This window comes from Melopsittacus undulatus, chromosome 1, assembly GCF_012275295.1.
Source record: "Melopsittacus undulatus isolate bMelUnd1 chromosome 1, bMelUnd1.mat.Z, whole genome shotgun sequence".
NCBI lineage: Eukaryota > Metazoa > Chordata > Aves > Psittaciformes > Psittaculidae > Melopsittacus > Melopsittacus undulatus.
Window position 1 is genome coordinate 149,686,641 of NC_047527.1, and position 15,219 is coordinate 149,701,859.

At 39.3% G+C, this 15,219-nt stretch overlaps 1 protein-coding gene across 1 annotated transcript in view; it reads right to left on the bottom strand.

Moving 5' to 3' along the window:
- Positions 1–15,219, bottom strand: part of TNS3 (tensin 3) — a 192,842-nt gene that overhangs the window by 111,845 nt on the left and 65,778 nt on the right. Inside the window, exon 3 of the mRNA XM_034062598.1 lies at positions 5,978–6,015. Coding sequence (XP_033918489.1) covers positions 5,978–6,015 — 38 coding nt within the window. The remainder of the gene's footprint in view (positions 1–5,977; positions 6,016–15,219) is intronic.

The window sequence follows — 15,219 nt, forward strand, 5'->3', positions numbered from 1 at the left end:
TCAGAAGCCTTCTTCTAATCCTCTTCAACCAGTAACAGCTTAAACTAAAGAAAAAGGAAGAGTAGGGTCAAGGGAAGAACTACACTTTCTCAGACACAAATCATTAGGAAAAAATAATAGAAAAAATATGGCCTTGAAGAAACGCAGCAGGACAAAGTATTACAGAAGAGTTTATATCTTCTGTGATTATAATAATTTTAGTGGCTTTATAAATTGTCAAATGCTAAAAGCATGTTGTAAATCTGTTATTTTTCTACAAATAAATGACCATAATGAGGAAGTAATAGTTTGGTCTAGCTTTACCACCATGCAATTAGCACACTACAGCTCCATGTGCTGAATAAAATCCATACATAAATTCATCTTACTGAACCTGGGAAAAGGCAGAGCCATCTGCCTAGGACACTGGTTTCTTTAAAGCGTCATTTCAGACTAGCAAAGAATCAAACTGCATTATGTAAAGAAAATGTCCTTTTGGCTTAAGGATAGCAAAAATATTTTGCAGGTTGAATTAAGGATACATGGACTATTTGCTAGGCAAAGGCCTAAAGCTGGATCACACCTGACTTGGCAGAAGACTTCAACAAATGCTTATGCTGATTGATTATAAGAAAATTCAAGCATCTGCTTACAAACTTCATAAAATCAGTCTGTTCTCAAGAGGGAGAATTAGCACACAAAAACCAGGTCAAGAAAATACGGTCAAGACACATCCTTTCCTATTTCCAGTCTTCCCACAGAACATGAGATAAGAGACTGGTTTTCAAATTCCCAGACTTCAAAGAATGAAGTTTGGCTGGAGTCATGGGGTGATGCCTTTCAATGTCCCAGCTCTATACCACATCCTAACTGAAGAGGAAAAGTAAAAGATGAAAAAAACAGGATCCCAGGACAAGAAGCTAACTGAAAGCCTTGTGGTGGGACAAACAAGTATTCCTACATCATACACAGAGACATGCCCTGAGACAAAGCTACAAAACAGGGGACACGAGTTCCCAGAGCAAAATCCAGAACAGAGCCCTGGGGCATTGGATGTGTTTAGCTTCAGAAATCTCAGGGAACACCAAATAGATACATACATCTGAACAAATAGCCATACAGAAATATTGCCAAGTTAAACACACATGGTCTGATGCAGTAAAAGATAGCAATTACCTACATCTACTGGGATTTGTGCAGCAAAACAAAATTCTTTCAGAATTCATTCTTCTGATGTTTTTCAGAATGAAAACAAAAATATTGCCCTTTAGAGACAGTTTTAAAATACAGTACATACAGGAACAGCAAACACTTTTCCTCTGGAGTGATTTTCTGCCCCCATCACTTCAAAGAAAAAAAGCATAGATGACTAAAGCACAAAAAACCCAAAATATTCAAGTGAGATGGTATTACATTACATTTATACAAAACAACTATTTGAAAGGCTTGACTTAGTTCTAAATAAAATGTCTGCAAAACCAGTTATATTACAATAGCTTAATCTATGCAATGTCAAGTTTGACATCACTATGGTCCAGCAAGCTAACAACATCCTAGGACCATTCAAGAAGGGCAGCAGTTTTAGGCTCTCTTTTGCATCATGAAGGAAGGTATGGTTCAGTCCTCCTTGACAACTACACGTATGTGTCAGCAGGACAACACCTCACCATGGATGAGTATGTATAGCCAGAGTAGCAGAAAAATGGTATTACAGGTACAACCATGTGTCCTTCTGTTAACATGTAGCAAGTTTCTGAGGCTAGAGCAACACTGCCAACGAACACCACACTGAGGAGTGCAGAAGCAGCCCATGGAGCAGTGCCCAAGTATCCTGTTTTGGGTTAGGACAGTTAATTTTCTCCCAGGTGGCTGGTGCATTGCTGTGTTTGGGCTTTAGTCTGAGAACAATGCTGATAACACACTGATGGTTTAGTTGTTGCTCAGTAGCACTTACCCTGATGAAGGGCTTTTCAGTCTCATGCTCTGCCAGTGAGGAAGGCAACAGGAAGCTGGGAGGAAGCAGACAGGCCCCCTGACCCAAACTATCCAAAGGGGTATTCCATACCACAGAACGTCATGCTCAGTACAGAAACTGGGGGAGTTGGCTGGAAAGAACTGATCACTACTTGGGTCAGGCTGAGCATCGGTCAAGTGGGTGGTGAGCAATTGTATTGAGCATCACTGCTGTTGGTTGGTTGGTTTGGGGCTTTTTTTTGTAGCTTTCTCTCTCTCTCCTTGCTATTTCCCTTTTGATTAGTAACAGTAATATATTGTACTTTAATTGTTAAGCTGTTCTTATCTCAACCCATGGGGTTTACTTTTTCCCCCAGATCCTCCTCCCCATGCCACTAGCAGAGGGAATTGGGCCATCAGGAGGCTGCATGATACTTAGTTGCCAGCTGAGGTTACATAAGAACAGGCAAACCAGCTGTCCTGAGAGGCAGCACTGAGAGCAAATGCTTCTACAGACCCCAATGTATACCAAGACCTCTGATGTTGCACTGCCATGGATGCAGCAGATAGTGTCACAAATAGGTTATGAGAGTTCACCGAGGCTACGGGAGTTAAGGGACATCTTCAGAGCAGACTGATCAACCAGCCCCTTTGTGACTCAGGACCTGATTAAATCACTTTAGCCCTGTGTAATCTCATGTCTTTTCATCTAAAAAAAACCAAACAAAAAAAATCAAAAAACACTTGCCTGGGAGACTTCTTCACATGTTCATTGCCTTCTGTATGAAATACTGCTTCCTGGCATCTGGTCTGAATTTGTGGATCCTTAATTTCCAATGAGTCATCCCTGTCGCCCCATACCCACCCTCTCCTTCAGGACTAAATTGCAAACAGTAACCTGACAGAGGTGGGTTTTATATCCAGACATCCACTATATTCATTTTTTTGGTTTGGTTTTCTTTCCACAGACAATTCAAAGACAGTGACGTTTGGGTTTTCAGTGCCTTTTTGCTGTAGTTGTTTGATTTTTGAGTAACTTTCTTTTACAGTTCATCCGGTTTTCCTGCTGATATCCAACCACACCATCTAGTAGATTTACAATGTATTATTTTAAATGTTATAATCTTCCTGCAACTGATACAATGGCACAAATTCAAGTGCCTAAATTGGTGCAAACTAAGTTCTGCTTCTTCTGCATCACCAAAATATTTTCTTCCAGTGTGTTTTGAAATGTCATAACACTTGCCTGCACTTGTTACTCTGCATTCATTGCTGTGTCAGGTGCAACTGGAAAACCCTTAAGGAACCAATTCCAGGTTCATCCCACAGGGCAGCAGGGCATCTTGAACAATTCAAAATGTGATTCTTACTTCATTTGTCTTGTCTGATTACATTCAAAGTCCACTTTGGTTTTAGGTCTACATAAACTTGGTTTTCATAGATAATTTGCATACCAATAGCTTTCTGGGTTTCATTTGCAAGCATAACAGTGATATCATCTTGACAAATCCCTGACAACCTGCACTGTAGTGTTGCCACTGTAAGGCCTGAGCTGCTTTTTAAACTTGAACACATTTATGACATTATCTACTTTGTTATGGGGCATTATGTCTAGACTTACACATAATAATGCTTTCATGAACACCCATGACCCCAGTAGTCTTTTGAGTAATGGTTAACCATGCTGATGCATTTTTCTTTTCCAAAATGACTACAGGCTCTCTAAAGTGCAATGTCCTTCATCCTCGTTCACACCCTCTCCGCCTGACTATCAGCTGACTTAGTGCTTATACAGTTTGTCTGTGTCTAACTACTGCAAAAACAGTTACATCCCATAAACTGTGAACAAGGTGTTCCTACAGACAATGAAGGGGGTAATGCTTATCTTGGAGGTAAAATATATTTCAATGAGAAGAGATACTTGCAGATCAGGTGGAGTCCATGAATCTCTTTACACACACACATGGATCTGAATCTGTGTATATGATTATGGCTTCAGGTATTCTCAAGGTTGCCTGCAATATCCTTAGGCAGGCTTTAGTACATTCTCAGTCCCACTTAAAAATCATCAGAATCATTCCTGCCTCTAACTAATTCCCAAATGAAAATATAGATGCCATTATAGGCAATAAAGGCAAATATGCAGATCTGAAATGGGATGAATGACACAAGATTACATACAACATTGCTGTGAGCCCCATGTAAGCAGTCAGAAAAGACTCATGGAAAAAATGTGAATTTAAGCTACTTGATGACTTACTAGTTCTCCAAAAAGAAAACATCTTCTTGTAAGAAATAACTGATTATTGCATTTGGTCTTGTTCCCATATCTTATTTTTGTCTTCTGCAATACATGCTAGTAATTCCTTTTCAATTATTCTAAATTCATAAAATACACCAGCATCTTGATGATAGTTACGCTACTATATACTTTTGGCACTCCACATATTGGTCTTTTCAACACTCAACACCCAAATGTCTGAAAATATGAATACCAGTTGAAATATAGTTTCCTGGTTTTAACACATGGCACACATATAAAATTGTCTCCAAAACAAGTTTCCCGAATTTCTTACCAGTCTCCAGCATCATTTAGGTATCACCACTTCCATAAGCCCTAGATATATGTAGCACCTAGCCAAGCAGATCTGCTAGCTACCAATGTTACCAACAAATGAGATGGTTTCCTATGGAAGCTGGTAGAATTCCATACTGCAAGTGCTATTTGGAGAGCCAAAGCTACTGCACAAAGACAGATCACTTACATAACCTGGTCTCATAAATACACCTTTCTGCCAAACTGTTTCCCTTTTATTTCAGGTGAAGTTCAGGTTAGATATAAGGAAGTTCTTTACTGTGAGGGTGCTGAGGCGCTGGCACAGGGTGCCCAGAGAAGCTGTGGCTGCCTCATCCCCAACAGTGTTAAGGCCAGCTTGGACGGGGCTTGGAGCTACCTGGTTTAATAGAAGGTGTCCCTACCCATGGCAAGGGATTTGAACTGGATGATCTTAAGGTCCTTTCCAACCCAAACCATTGTATGATTCTAGACCACCATTACTATAGTACTATTACTAATCATTACTGAATGTATAGAGTTGATGAAACCCTTCAGAAAGTAATAACTTACTTGCAAGCTTAATTACTACTATATGTACTTTGTACATGTAACAAATAAACCTATATTTATGAAGGATACCACAACACAGGAATTTTCGAAAGCACAAGTACCATTTTCACTCCAAATGGGAGACGCTCAGCCAAATGACACTTGTATTTACTAGAATTTCCCCAAGTAGCCTGACAAATCTCCAAGTCATTTATTAAGTAAAGGTTCTTCTCTTGGATTTAGTTGTATTTTTTGGCAGCAGTGGGATAAACAAATCCTTGCACAAGGCCAAACATTAAGTTAACCACACACGTAGTAGGACTACATCTGTGGTCTTCAGAAGTTCGGTGCTCTAACAACAAAAATGCTACCTTCACAGATAGCAAGTACTTATCAGAAGTTTTAGTTAAAAGCAGGGAATGTTGCCCTTTTAGTTGATCATATGCTTATGTTTTTCATAATCCAACACCAAAAGTTTGCTTTTAAACCTCTGCAGCTGTAAAAATTTTTTATATATATACATACACATACATATATATACACTACGTATATGTATATATGTACACACATACACTCTCACACACAAATAGCTGTACACATACATATACAGGGGTGTGTGTATACATATATACACCTTACTCAGTCATACATGTATTTCTTTTCTGGTAGAGCTGTGTGGTTTGTATTTCACCCACTTAAGTTGTTGGTTTCAACTTGAAACAGGTCCTCCTGTGGGAGGAACAAGAAACTCAACCGCTGGTGCAGATGTTTTGACTAGATAGGGACCTGAGTTTTATTAATGGCAAGAACAATACCCTGACAGCTCAGCATCTGATTTAATAATCATCATCTTCTTAATTAGTTGATACAGCTTTTGTAGTCTCAACCTCAAATGCATGTGGATCAACAGCAAGAAAGGAAGCAAATAAACATGCTTACCTTTTCTTCACATTTCCTGTGGCAGGCATACTTGCAAACTGAAACAAAAGCAAATAAAATATGTAAGTATATAGAGTGGATGGAATCTCCTCGCCATTTCTTCAGATCAGCTTTCTACTAGGGGTCCAGATAAATTCGTCTATATATATAAAGTATTTACGTACTTCAAAACAGATTCATTTAGTTTTTACTCATTCCTGAAAGATTCATTAGTTACAGCAATGTTATCAGATTTGTGCATACCATCAGCTTAAGGTAACATATGCCTGGTTTAATGCCATGAACCGATTATTTTCACATTTACCTTTACAGGTACACATGCACAATGACATCTAAATGACGCAGATAGTAAGATCAAAATGTTCCAAATGTAACCTGTGAATCTTAGCCATATCAGCAGTTCCAGAGACCTAAGAAAAGCAGGGTGACTTCAAACTCACAAGTGACCATGACTGTTCATGCTGGAATTTCTTCTTGTGAAACACATCTTACACAGCCTTGCAACATTACTTCCAAGAGGTAAGTACTTGATTTCTGTTAAATTCCTGCTGACCTAAGGAAAGGATGAACCACAGCAGCAGGTTTACATTCAGAAAACCGCACTTAATTTAACAAGCAGCCAAATGAGCAGCGATTTAAGTATGATGCAACAGTGTAATAGCTAGGATCCAAGACAGGCTGGGTTTAATAGATTTTCCATTTATATATGCTTCCTTTTTACTCTGCTATTAGCTTTCTTTCTATGCAAAGTCTATCCACTGAGCTAAACTGTGTTATAAATTCAGGAATACTTTACTTATTCAAGCTCCAAGATCAGTAAGCAATAGAGAATATGCTGAGTTTGGCTGGAATAGAGTTAATTTTCTTCACGTTTGCTAGTATGGGGCAATGTTTTATATTTGTGCTGGAGACAGTGTTGATAACACAGAAATGTTTTAGTTATTGCTGAGCAGTGCTTATGCAAAGTCAAGGCCTTCTCTGCTTCTCCACCACCCCACCAGGGAGTAGGCTGGGCGTGCACAAAGAGTGGGGAGGGGACACAGCCAGGACCAACTGACCAAAGAGATATTTCATTCCGTACCATACAGTGTCATGCTCAGCACATAGAGCTGGGATAAGAAAAAGAAATATAGGGACATTTGAAGTGATGGTGTTCGATCTATCCTTTGCTACTGGCTTGTACAGAACCAAATCACCAATGTCACCAACAATACACAAAAATCTTTATTAGAGACATAGATAACACATTAAATGCAGTCACGGAGTATTTTCAGTTTCCATGTCCATGAAGAGTCAGTTTGCTGCTCTTCTGTAACACAACAGTGTTGTCTTTGCTGGAAAAAAAACACTGATGTGAAACAGAAGTTTAGCCTGGATAGCAACGAGACTGTGTCCTGCAGCAGCATCCCACTGGAACTCAGAAGCAACACAGAAATATGGCTTACAAACTCCACACACACTTGAAGGAAGAAGACTTCACAAACAAAACATTGCTGTATTTATAAGATTCAAAGGGAACAGACTAAAGTCTCCAAAGGTAACTAGCCAAATACACATCAGGCAAAGCTCTCTGACTGAAATAAACCATTATTTTTTTTAGGTATCTGTAACACTCTGAGGATTGAGATCTCATACATTCATGAAGACAGCTTCACTGCTCCTCAGCATCCAGAAATACCCTATTCATATTTAAATCCAGCACATTCATGGATTAGACTGAGTTAAGGCATTACCTTCTCTACCTCACTGTACAATAAAGCTGACTATGATAATAAAACTAGGAAGAAATAAGCACTTTGAAATGAGATCACTGACTGCCCAGATGCTGGGAGCAAACAAAGCATTCCTTTGTACTTGTAAGCAGAAAGGAGATTCTCCCCCTTCCCTCTTGGGTGAATATCAAACTGCTCATTGCATATGTTGCTCCTCTAGAAGGCTACATCCAACAAGAGAGATGGATTCCCATAATAACTGATCCAAACACCAATTCCCTTTTCTTTACAGGTGTGAATTCTACTAGTAGACCAAAAATCTCAATTCAGAACAACTAAACTTAAATGACTGAACCCATTTTGACTGTTCCCGGCATTTACTAGATGCTGAAGAGTTCAAAGCGTTTTGTATAATCTACATATGTCCCACTGAGGTACAGCAGATGTCAAAAGTTTTCCTTTGCTGGCAAGGTCTTTTTACATATATAAAGACCTACATAAATACATGCATATAAACATTTATAAGTATATATTTACATATGGGCCTTTCCAACCCTAACTATTCTATAATTTTACGTGTGAACATATGTACACATAGACATGTGTAGGTACACATATACACACACTCCAAAACCCACAAAAGTCTTGTTTGTAGTAAACAGTCAACCACTTACTGAAACAAACTAAAAAATAAAAAGGCACAAAGAAAAAGGTTGTTAGCACAGAACATTGCATAGGAATTAACAACACCTGACTGGAAGAAAGTACAACTTGGATCACCAACCCACAGCCAGTTATCAATATCTAGATGCTAATTCCTATAAACAATTCTATTGCTAAGTGTGGTCAAGTCATGAGAATAAACTTCAAGGTTTTTAAAGTACAGACAGAGATAAGTCAAGAGTACTTTTCTACTAATTTGCCTCTATTTCCCACACCCATCATCCATTCTCCAGAAGGGAGGGGAAAAAAGCAAAATCTATATGTATACACATGGGGGGGGGAGGGGAATGGGATTATCAGCAGCAACTGAGAGAAAGAGAGGTATCCAAAAAATACCATGAATTGAGTATGAAGAATCATGCAGGCACATAAAGACTGAATCTTAGAACAAGGGCCATTCTACAGCAGCTACAGCTCTCCAAGTATCCAAGCACAGAGGAGTTAGAGGAGAGAAGCACCACTGCCTTTCTAGGCACATCATTTTCCAATACAATTCATATGGTTTTCTCCACTACAGCCGCTATGAACAGTGAGATCCCTTCATCCAACACCAGCAAATTAACCACTCACAGAGAAAAATCTATTTATTTCATATTTCATTACTTTGAATTCATCTTACCAAAGCTAATACTACTACTTCACAGAACTATCCTGCTTGGATGGTCACACCCCCTCAGTTCAAGGCTGGTTTTGTCTCTGCCTAACCACTCGCAATATTGCAAAGAGATGGATTACCTCAATCATCTGATTGTCAGAAACTGAATCACTTTTCAATATGCCAGCTCTTTTTATGGAAAACCTTGAGAAGTAGAGAGATCATAAAGTTTCTAATCCAAAAAAAGCAGTATTCTACCAAAATAATGCAGCCTGAGCCTTTTCAGTGCAACAAACATGTAACAAAAAAAAGCACAGAAACAACTCTACATACTCACAGCACATCAATTACAAAGGAAAATACATGCAACTTACAGTTAAAAGATCCTAACAGGCAGCTTCTACCAAATGTTGGCATTCTTCAGGCAAAGCTTACAAGGGAAATAGCACTCAGCTCTTTTCAGGACTACAGCCCAAGTGGATTTGAATTTAAAAATGCGCCTGAAACAGTCCAGAGGACTTAATCAATGTCACACTCAGCAAGGCTACTTCAGTTCTTCAAGTGAACAGCTGAATGTCTGCATCCCACACATCAGCTCTCGTCAAACACCAGACTTTCCAAATTTGTGTTTAAGGATTCTGGCATCACTTCCAAGAACAACTGTCCCGAGCTGGCTGGTAATGAAATGGAGCCCAGGCCATATTTAGTCAATTTACTACACATCAAAACAGTTCCTAAACAATGGCTCTGAGAATCCAGTTTGTTAAAAGTGGGAGAAAGATGGGAGGAGGGAAAATAAAAATAAAAGATTGCTTTGTATAAATAGGCTGGGGTATTAACTCCTGCGAGTTAACAATACTGCTGCCCGTGCACAGGCAGAAGGATAAGCAGAGCAGAATATGTTTCAGACTTAAGCTCCGAAAACTTTTTATGAAAGGAAAGTTCTATTTTTTACATTCATGCTCTTTGAAAACCAGAAGCAATGTATTTGCAAAGTAAAGAGACTACTTCTGTAAACCAACCACGGAATGATTATTGGTTTACCAGGACAAAAAGGTTACGTTCTCCTCTGTGTGATAAAAGCTACTCACCTTGTCACATTTTAGCATTTAATGGATGTATAGTATAGCAATATACTGCATATATTCCAGACTAACATCCTGCACAGTGCATATTAAAACATGACTAATTTATAAGGCCAACCTCACACTTAACTATGGCTTTTATCACGTGATTTTCCATGGTGGGGTGTTGTGTGTTCGTTTTAAACAACTCTGTGTAAGACATGGGTACAAACAAGATAATTCAGAAATCCTCTTCAGGCAGAAACTGCATAAAACACAAAATCTAATCGATGTACCTCAGTTTAACACCTCACTAATCCTCAAGAAATGTCACTTGCCCAAAATCATGTATGATATGGCTCTTGGTGTTAACTTTTAACTTCTTATGATAAATTATGATACCAAATTGTAATTTATACAATATAGGCCTAAATGCTTGAAAGATCAGTTCTTTCCCTCAGCATCTCCAACTCAGGTTTCCCAAAACACACATACTATTACAGATATTTTTTGACAGGAAGGGAAGAGTCCTTGATGATCCACCACAAAACCTAATCTAAAGAAAGCATATAAAGATTTGCATAATCAAGATATGGGTGGCGTGTGTCTAATAGTTTTGTCTAATCAAACTTCATTTGTGTGGTTCCCAATTCCAGTCTTCTTCAAAGGTGGGTGTCAAGAGTGCCATAGAAGCAGTGAAGCCCAGCCATTTTATTAGTAAGCCTGGTGATACCACTACTGAGTAACATCTCCTTCCTGCAGGGAATGTTTTGCACAAAACTCCAGCTCTGTCACTGTCTCTGAAGATGTGTTGGCATGTCAAGGACACCACAACAGGGTCTTCTGTAGACAGAGATTGGTACAGAAAGACATCCAGGACCAAAATGTCCCAAATGGAAAGAACTTTGCAGCTTCCTGGCCATTTATATTTTGACTAGGGTTTAACAACACTGATCAGATTACTTGAGAAGACTCTCACCAACACACACACGATTCCCAGCTGAGCTGCTCCTACCAGCTCTGCTACAACTCAAGATAAAGTTCCAAAAATAAAAGCAGGATGAAAAATAAGACACAGGGAAATTATTAACTGCAGCATTAAAAATAAGATGGCACAGTTCTGCGTGGGGCAGAGATACACAGATATCTCTGGGTGGTGAAAGAGGCCTCCAGCTGGAAATATCAGGCTTTAGCTGCAAAAGTAAATACTTCTATTTTTGAGAAGTTATCAGAGTCCCATGCCAAAGATGTCGCAATTGAACAGCCACACTGCAGCCACATCTGCTGCCGCACTTCCTCTGCTCCAACATTTTCCTAGATTTTCCTTTGTTCTTTTTTCCTATTCAGACAACCATTGTCTCTCCATCTCAGTATTGCTCCCAGCACTTCTTGACAGGGACTGCAGACATTGTTTTTGAAGACGAAGGCTAAAAGGCAGTTATGGGAAATGTGTGCAGAACTTCAGCATTTTTCACTTGGGGTGGCTGTACAGTTGAGTGCTGTTAATGAGCTTTCCCACAGATGAAACATTCCACTTGCTGCTGCTGACAACAGCAGTGCTAAATCTTTATTAAGAGAAAAATATGTTGGCCCTACTGCAGCAAAAGTATGTCTATTCTTTGCCTTTACTCCCACCTTCTTCCTGTCCTATAGGAAGCATCTTGACCACCAAAGGGGGATTTTGTATGGGTTTTTTTTTTTGACTGGTTGGGTTTTGGGTTTGGGTGGTTTGGGTTTTTTCCTGTGGGATTCATAGTCTAACTTTACCACTTTAACTGCATCCTGAAAACTCTTGGGTGGGTTTTTTGGTTGGTTGGTTGGTTTGTGTTTAATTTCCCACAGATGTTGTTCCAAAGGCAGAACATTAGCACAGTGAAAATGGTTCTGCAGTTTTAAGAACCAAGTACACACAGAGCAACTTTTTCTTCCTCATCTTTTTAAGCTACACTTACAAATCAGGTAGGAAATGATTAAACCTTAATCCAGTTTGGAACCAAAGGTTATTTTTAGACCTCCTCCCTCCAGCTAAACAGATAACCCCATGTTGCATCATTTTACCTACAGAACAATTTCAACCAGACTATAGTTTACTGTAGCCAGCAATGCACATGGAACAAAAAAAAAAGGGCTGAACTGTCTCCAGGCTCTTCTACCAGCTGCAGACAGCACAAGAACTGTAAGATCTCAAAAGCCTGCATGCCTGTGATGGATCTTGAAAACATATCCTGCATAAATTAGGCTAAAAGCAAGGATCAGAGAAAAAGAGGAGACTGGCTTAAAATGGGTGATCTTCAAAATAAGGAATCTGATGTTATTTATTATGTGGATAAGACTTAATGGTCCTGGAAGTTTTGATTCACAGCTGTTCTTAATCTCCTACAGAAAACACAAGTGACAGAAACCTTCACCAGAAGGGAAAACAACACAAGCTATGCAGAGACAGTCCTTGACATCATCCTTCACGTACTTTAACAGTTGTAGGCATGTTTACCAAGGGTATTTTTAAAATATCTTTAATGACAACAGATGGGGACTCTGCATAAAATCAGCCAACAACTTCTGCTCTTACCTATTTAGAGGGTTCAGTTCCTGAACATGTCTAACTGGAGTTATGTCTGTAGCCTGGCTTAGTTTCTTGAAGCTTTCTTCATGGACTAGAACAAACTTTTCAGCATTACTAACCACAGATTTCTTCACCCATCTTGTCTTTATTGAAATTACATCTCCCTATACATTACTTGTGTCTCCCATACTAGTTCCCCCCCTTAGCCTGGTTTTGAAGCCAAATGGGAGTGTGAGGTTTCAGCCAAATGCATCAAGATTTACTTTGAGGTTCCTTTCCCCATGTGGCATATCAAGTTCATCACACTCAAATTATACACTAGAATGATTCAGAGTTTGGGGTTAGAGCAGATAATTCTCACTTCAATTTACCCTTAGGAATTTTGGGTTCTCTTCAAGTGGGTTAAGTTTAGAAAACTGCAGGTACACCAGATCCCAGAGCATTCACTGGTTTTCCTGGGAAAAAAAATGTTAGGGGGGAAGGGAGAAGCACAGGATCACACTGATTTCATGTCTTTTTTTTTTTCTTTTTAATTTACTAGCTGTAATGAACAGAAGCTGCAGCTTTTTATAAACCTTAGTGGTTTGAACTTATTAATTTTATAACCACAGATCGTATTCTGGTGTGATTAAGTTGCTCCTTATGAGGTAAATAAATAGGGAACTCCTGTTTTCCCTACAGCTAACCTTCTAAAACATTCTCTAATACCTGTGATGCAGCTCGGCCATGATGAACTTATAAACATTCCACTAGAGGATTTTGCCTTGTGTATTTTTTAAATTAGGAGGAACATACCCTAGAGATTCCTGCCAGAATTCCTCTCTCCCTCTCCCAGTTCCCACTAGGATAACATGCTATCAACAGATGTCAATTTCACAGCTTCTCTCAGATCCAGAGGGCTGTGTTCAGCCAGGATGCTTATGTACCACTTGTGTAATGCCTACTAATTACAGTGGCTTCTTGTTCATCTCTGCGTGCTCCAGTAAGTCTTTTTCACCCTTCCCTTTCATGTCTTTGCTGTTGTTATGCACATAGCTTCCACGTTTTACTATCTGAGCTCTGCACTGAAGTCTGAATGCATAGCTTGTACAGCTGTGTTAATTAGAGTACATTTTACTATAATCTAGTGGAAGCTGCTATTTACTGTGTGTGCCTTTTGTCTAGAGAAGAAGGATTGACCTTCCCAGGCTTCTGGTGTCACAGATGGGCTGCAGTCTACCTTCCTCATTACAGTTGCGTCCTCCTGAGCACAGCACACTCTGTGTCACTCATGTTCAGGCCAACATCCACCCATTTCTAAGGGGTTCCTAAAAAGACTTTTCTGCTGCCACTAGAGCAATTCATGCAGCCTCCCTTGGACATCCTCCAGATGCCCTTCACACAAGACTGACAGTCAAATGAGGTTTTATAGCAAGAGCCTAGGTCCCTACGTAACCCAGCATTGCTTGGGCATTCCATGATCCCTCCCTCCTTGAAATTCACAGCTGCTTTAAATCATTAATCTGCTCTAAGGACCACCACAGACCACAGTCCTTGGTCCTACAGCCTGCATATCCTGGTTCACAAGCAGTTGTCTGTCTATCGATCATCAAATGGTGGTTATAACTGAAAACATACTGTGGTAGGAGAAAGAAATTCCAAGTCTCATTTTCTCTCAAGTTCATATAACTTGTACATTTGGAGGTAATTAACAGTTAACTGCTTAAGGAAACAGTAAGGTTTTCTGGTTTGTTTCTGCTGTTTCTTGATCAGTCCTAGCCATATATACTAGAGATCCATCGTTACAAATCTTAAATGGATCAACTAAAGCAGTTAATCTTAAAACCATTTTAAAACAGTCCCATGGAAAGCAACACAATTTGCTGGGTCACAGCTCAAGAAAACGTGCATGTGCATAAAAACATCATGAAGGAAGCAAGAGTGATACAATGAAAAACTCTTTTAATCTTTATGATAGTCACAGAATCAGAGAATCATAGAATGGTTCCACCCGCCTGCTGTGGGACACCTCACATTAGACCACGTCACCCACGGCTCTGTCCAACCTGGCGAACTGCCAGGGATGTGGCACTTACCACTTCTTTTCATTCTCTCAAAGATCTTCCACATTTATAATACTAACATAATTACATGAGTATGGCTATTGCCAGAATCAACCACCTTATGGTTAATTAACCAATAACTATTGGAATAATTAAGCATGTCTACATCACACTTATGTTGAAATTAATATATATCTTTATATATAATGCATTATAAGACCAATAGAGGGATAGATATCAATATACTCATAGAAGTGCCTAGTAACACTGGACTTCATTTCATCCGTGGACCTTGTATCCTTCCATGGATACAAGGGTGACACAAAACACACCTACCCCACAAATACGCACTACATGCTTCAGCATTTAGAGTCAACATAATGCCACAGGCTAAAGCAGGATACAAATTCCTTTGGCATTTCTAGCTCTCTATTTTGTCTCCAGAACTGTACCACAGACATGCTCTGCACATTATTAAGATACTAATGTTATTACTGAACTTACCAGATACTGAAACATAGAGTATATATAAAACCACCTATC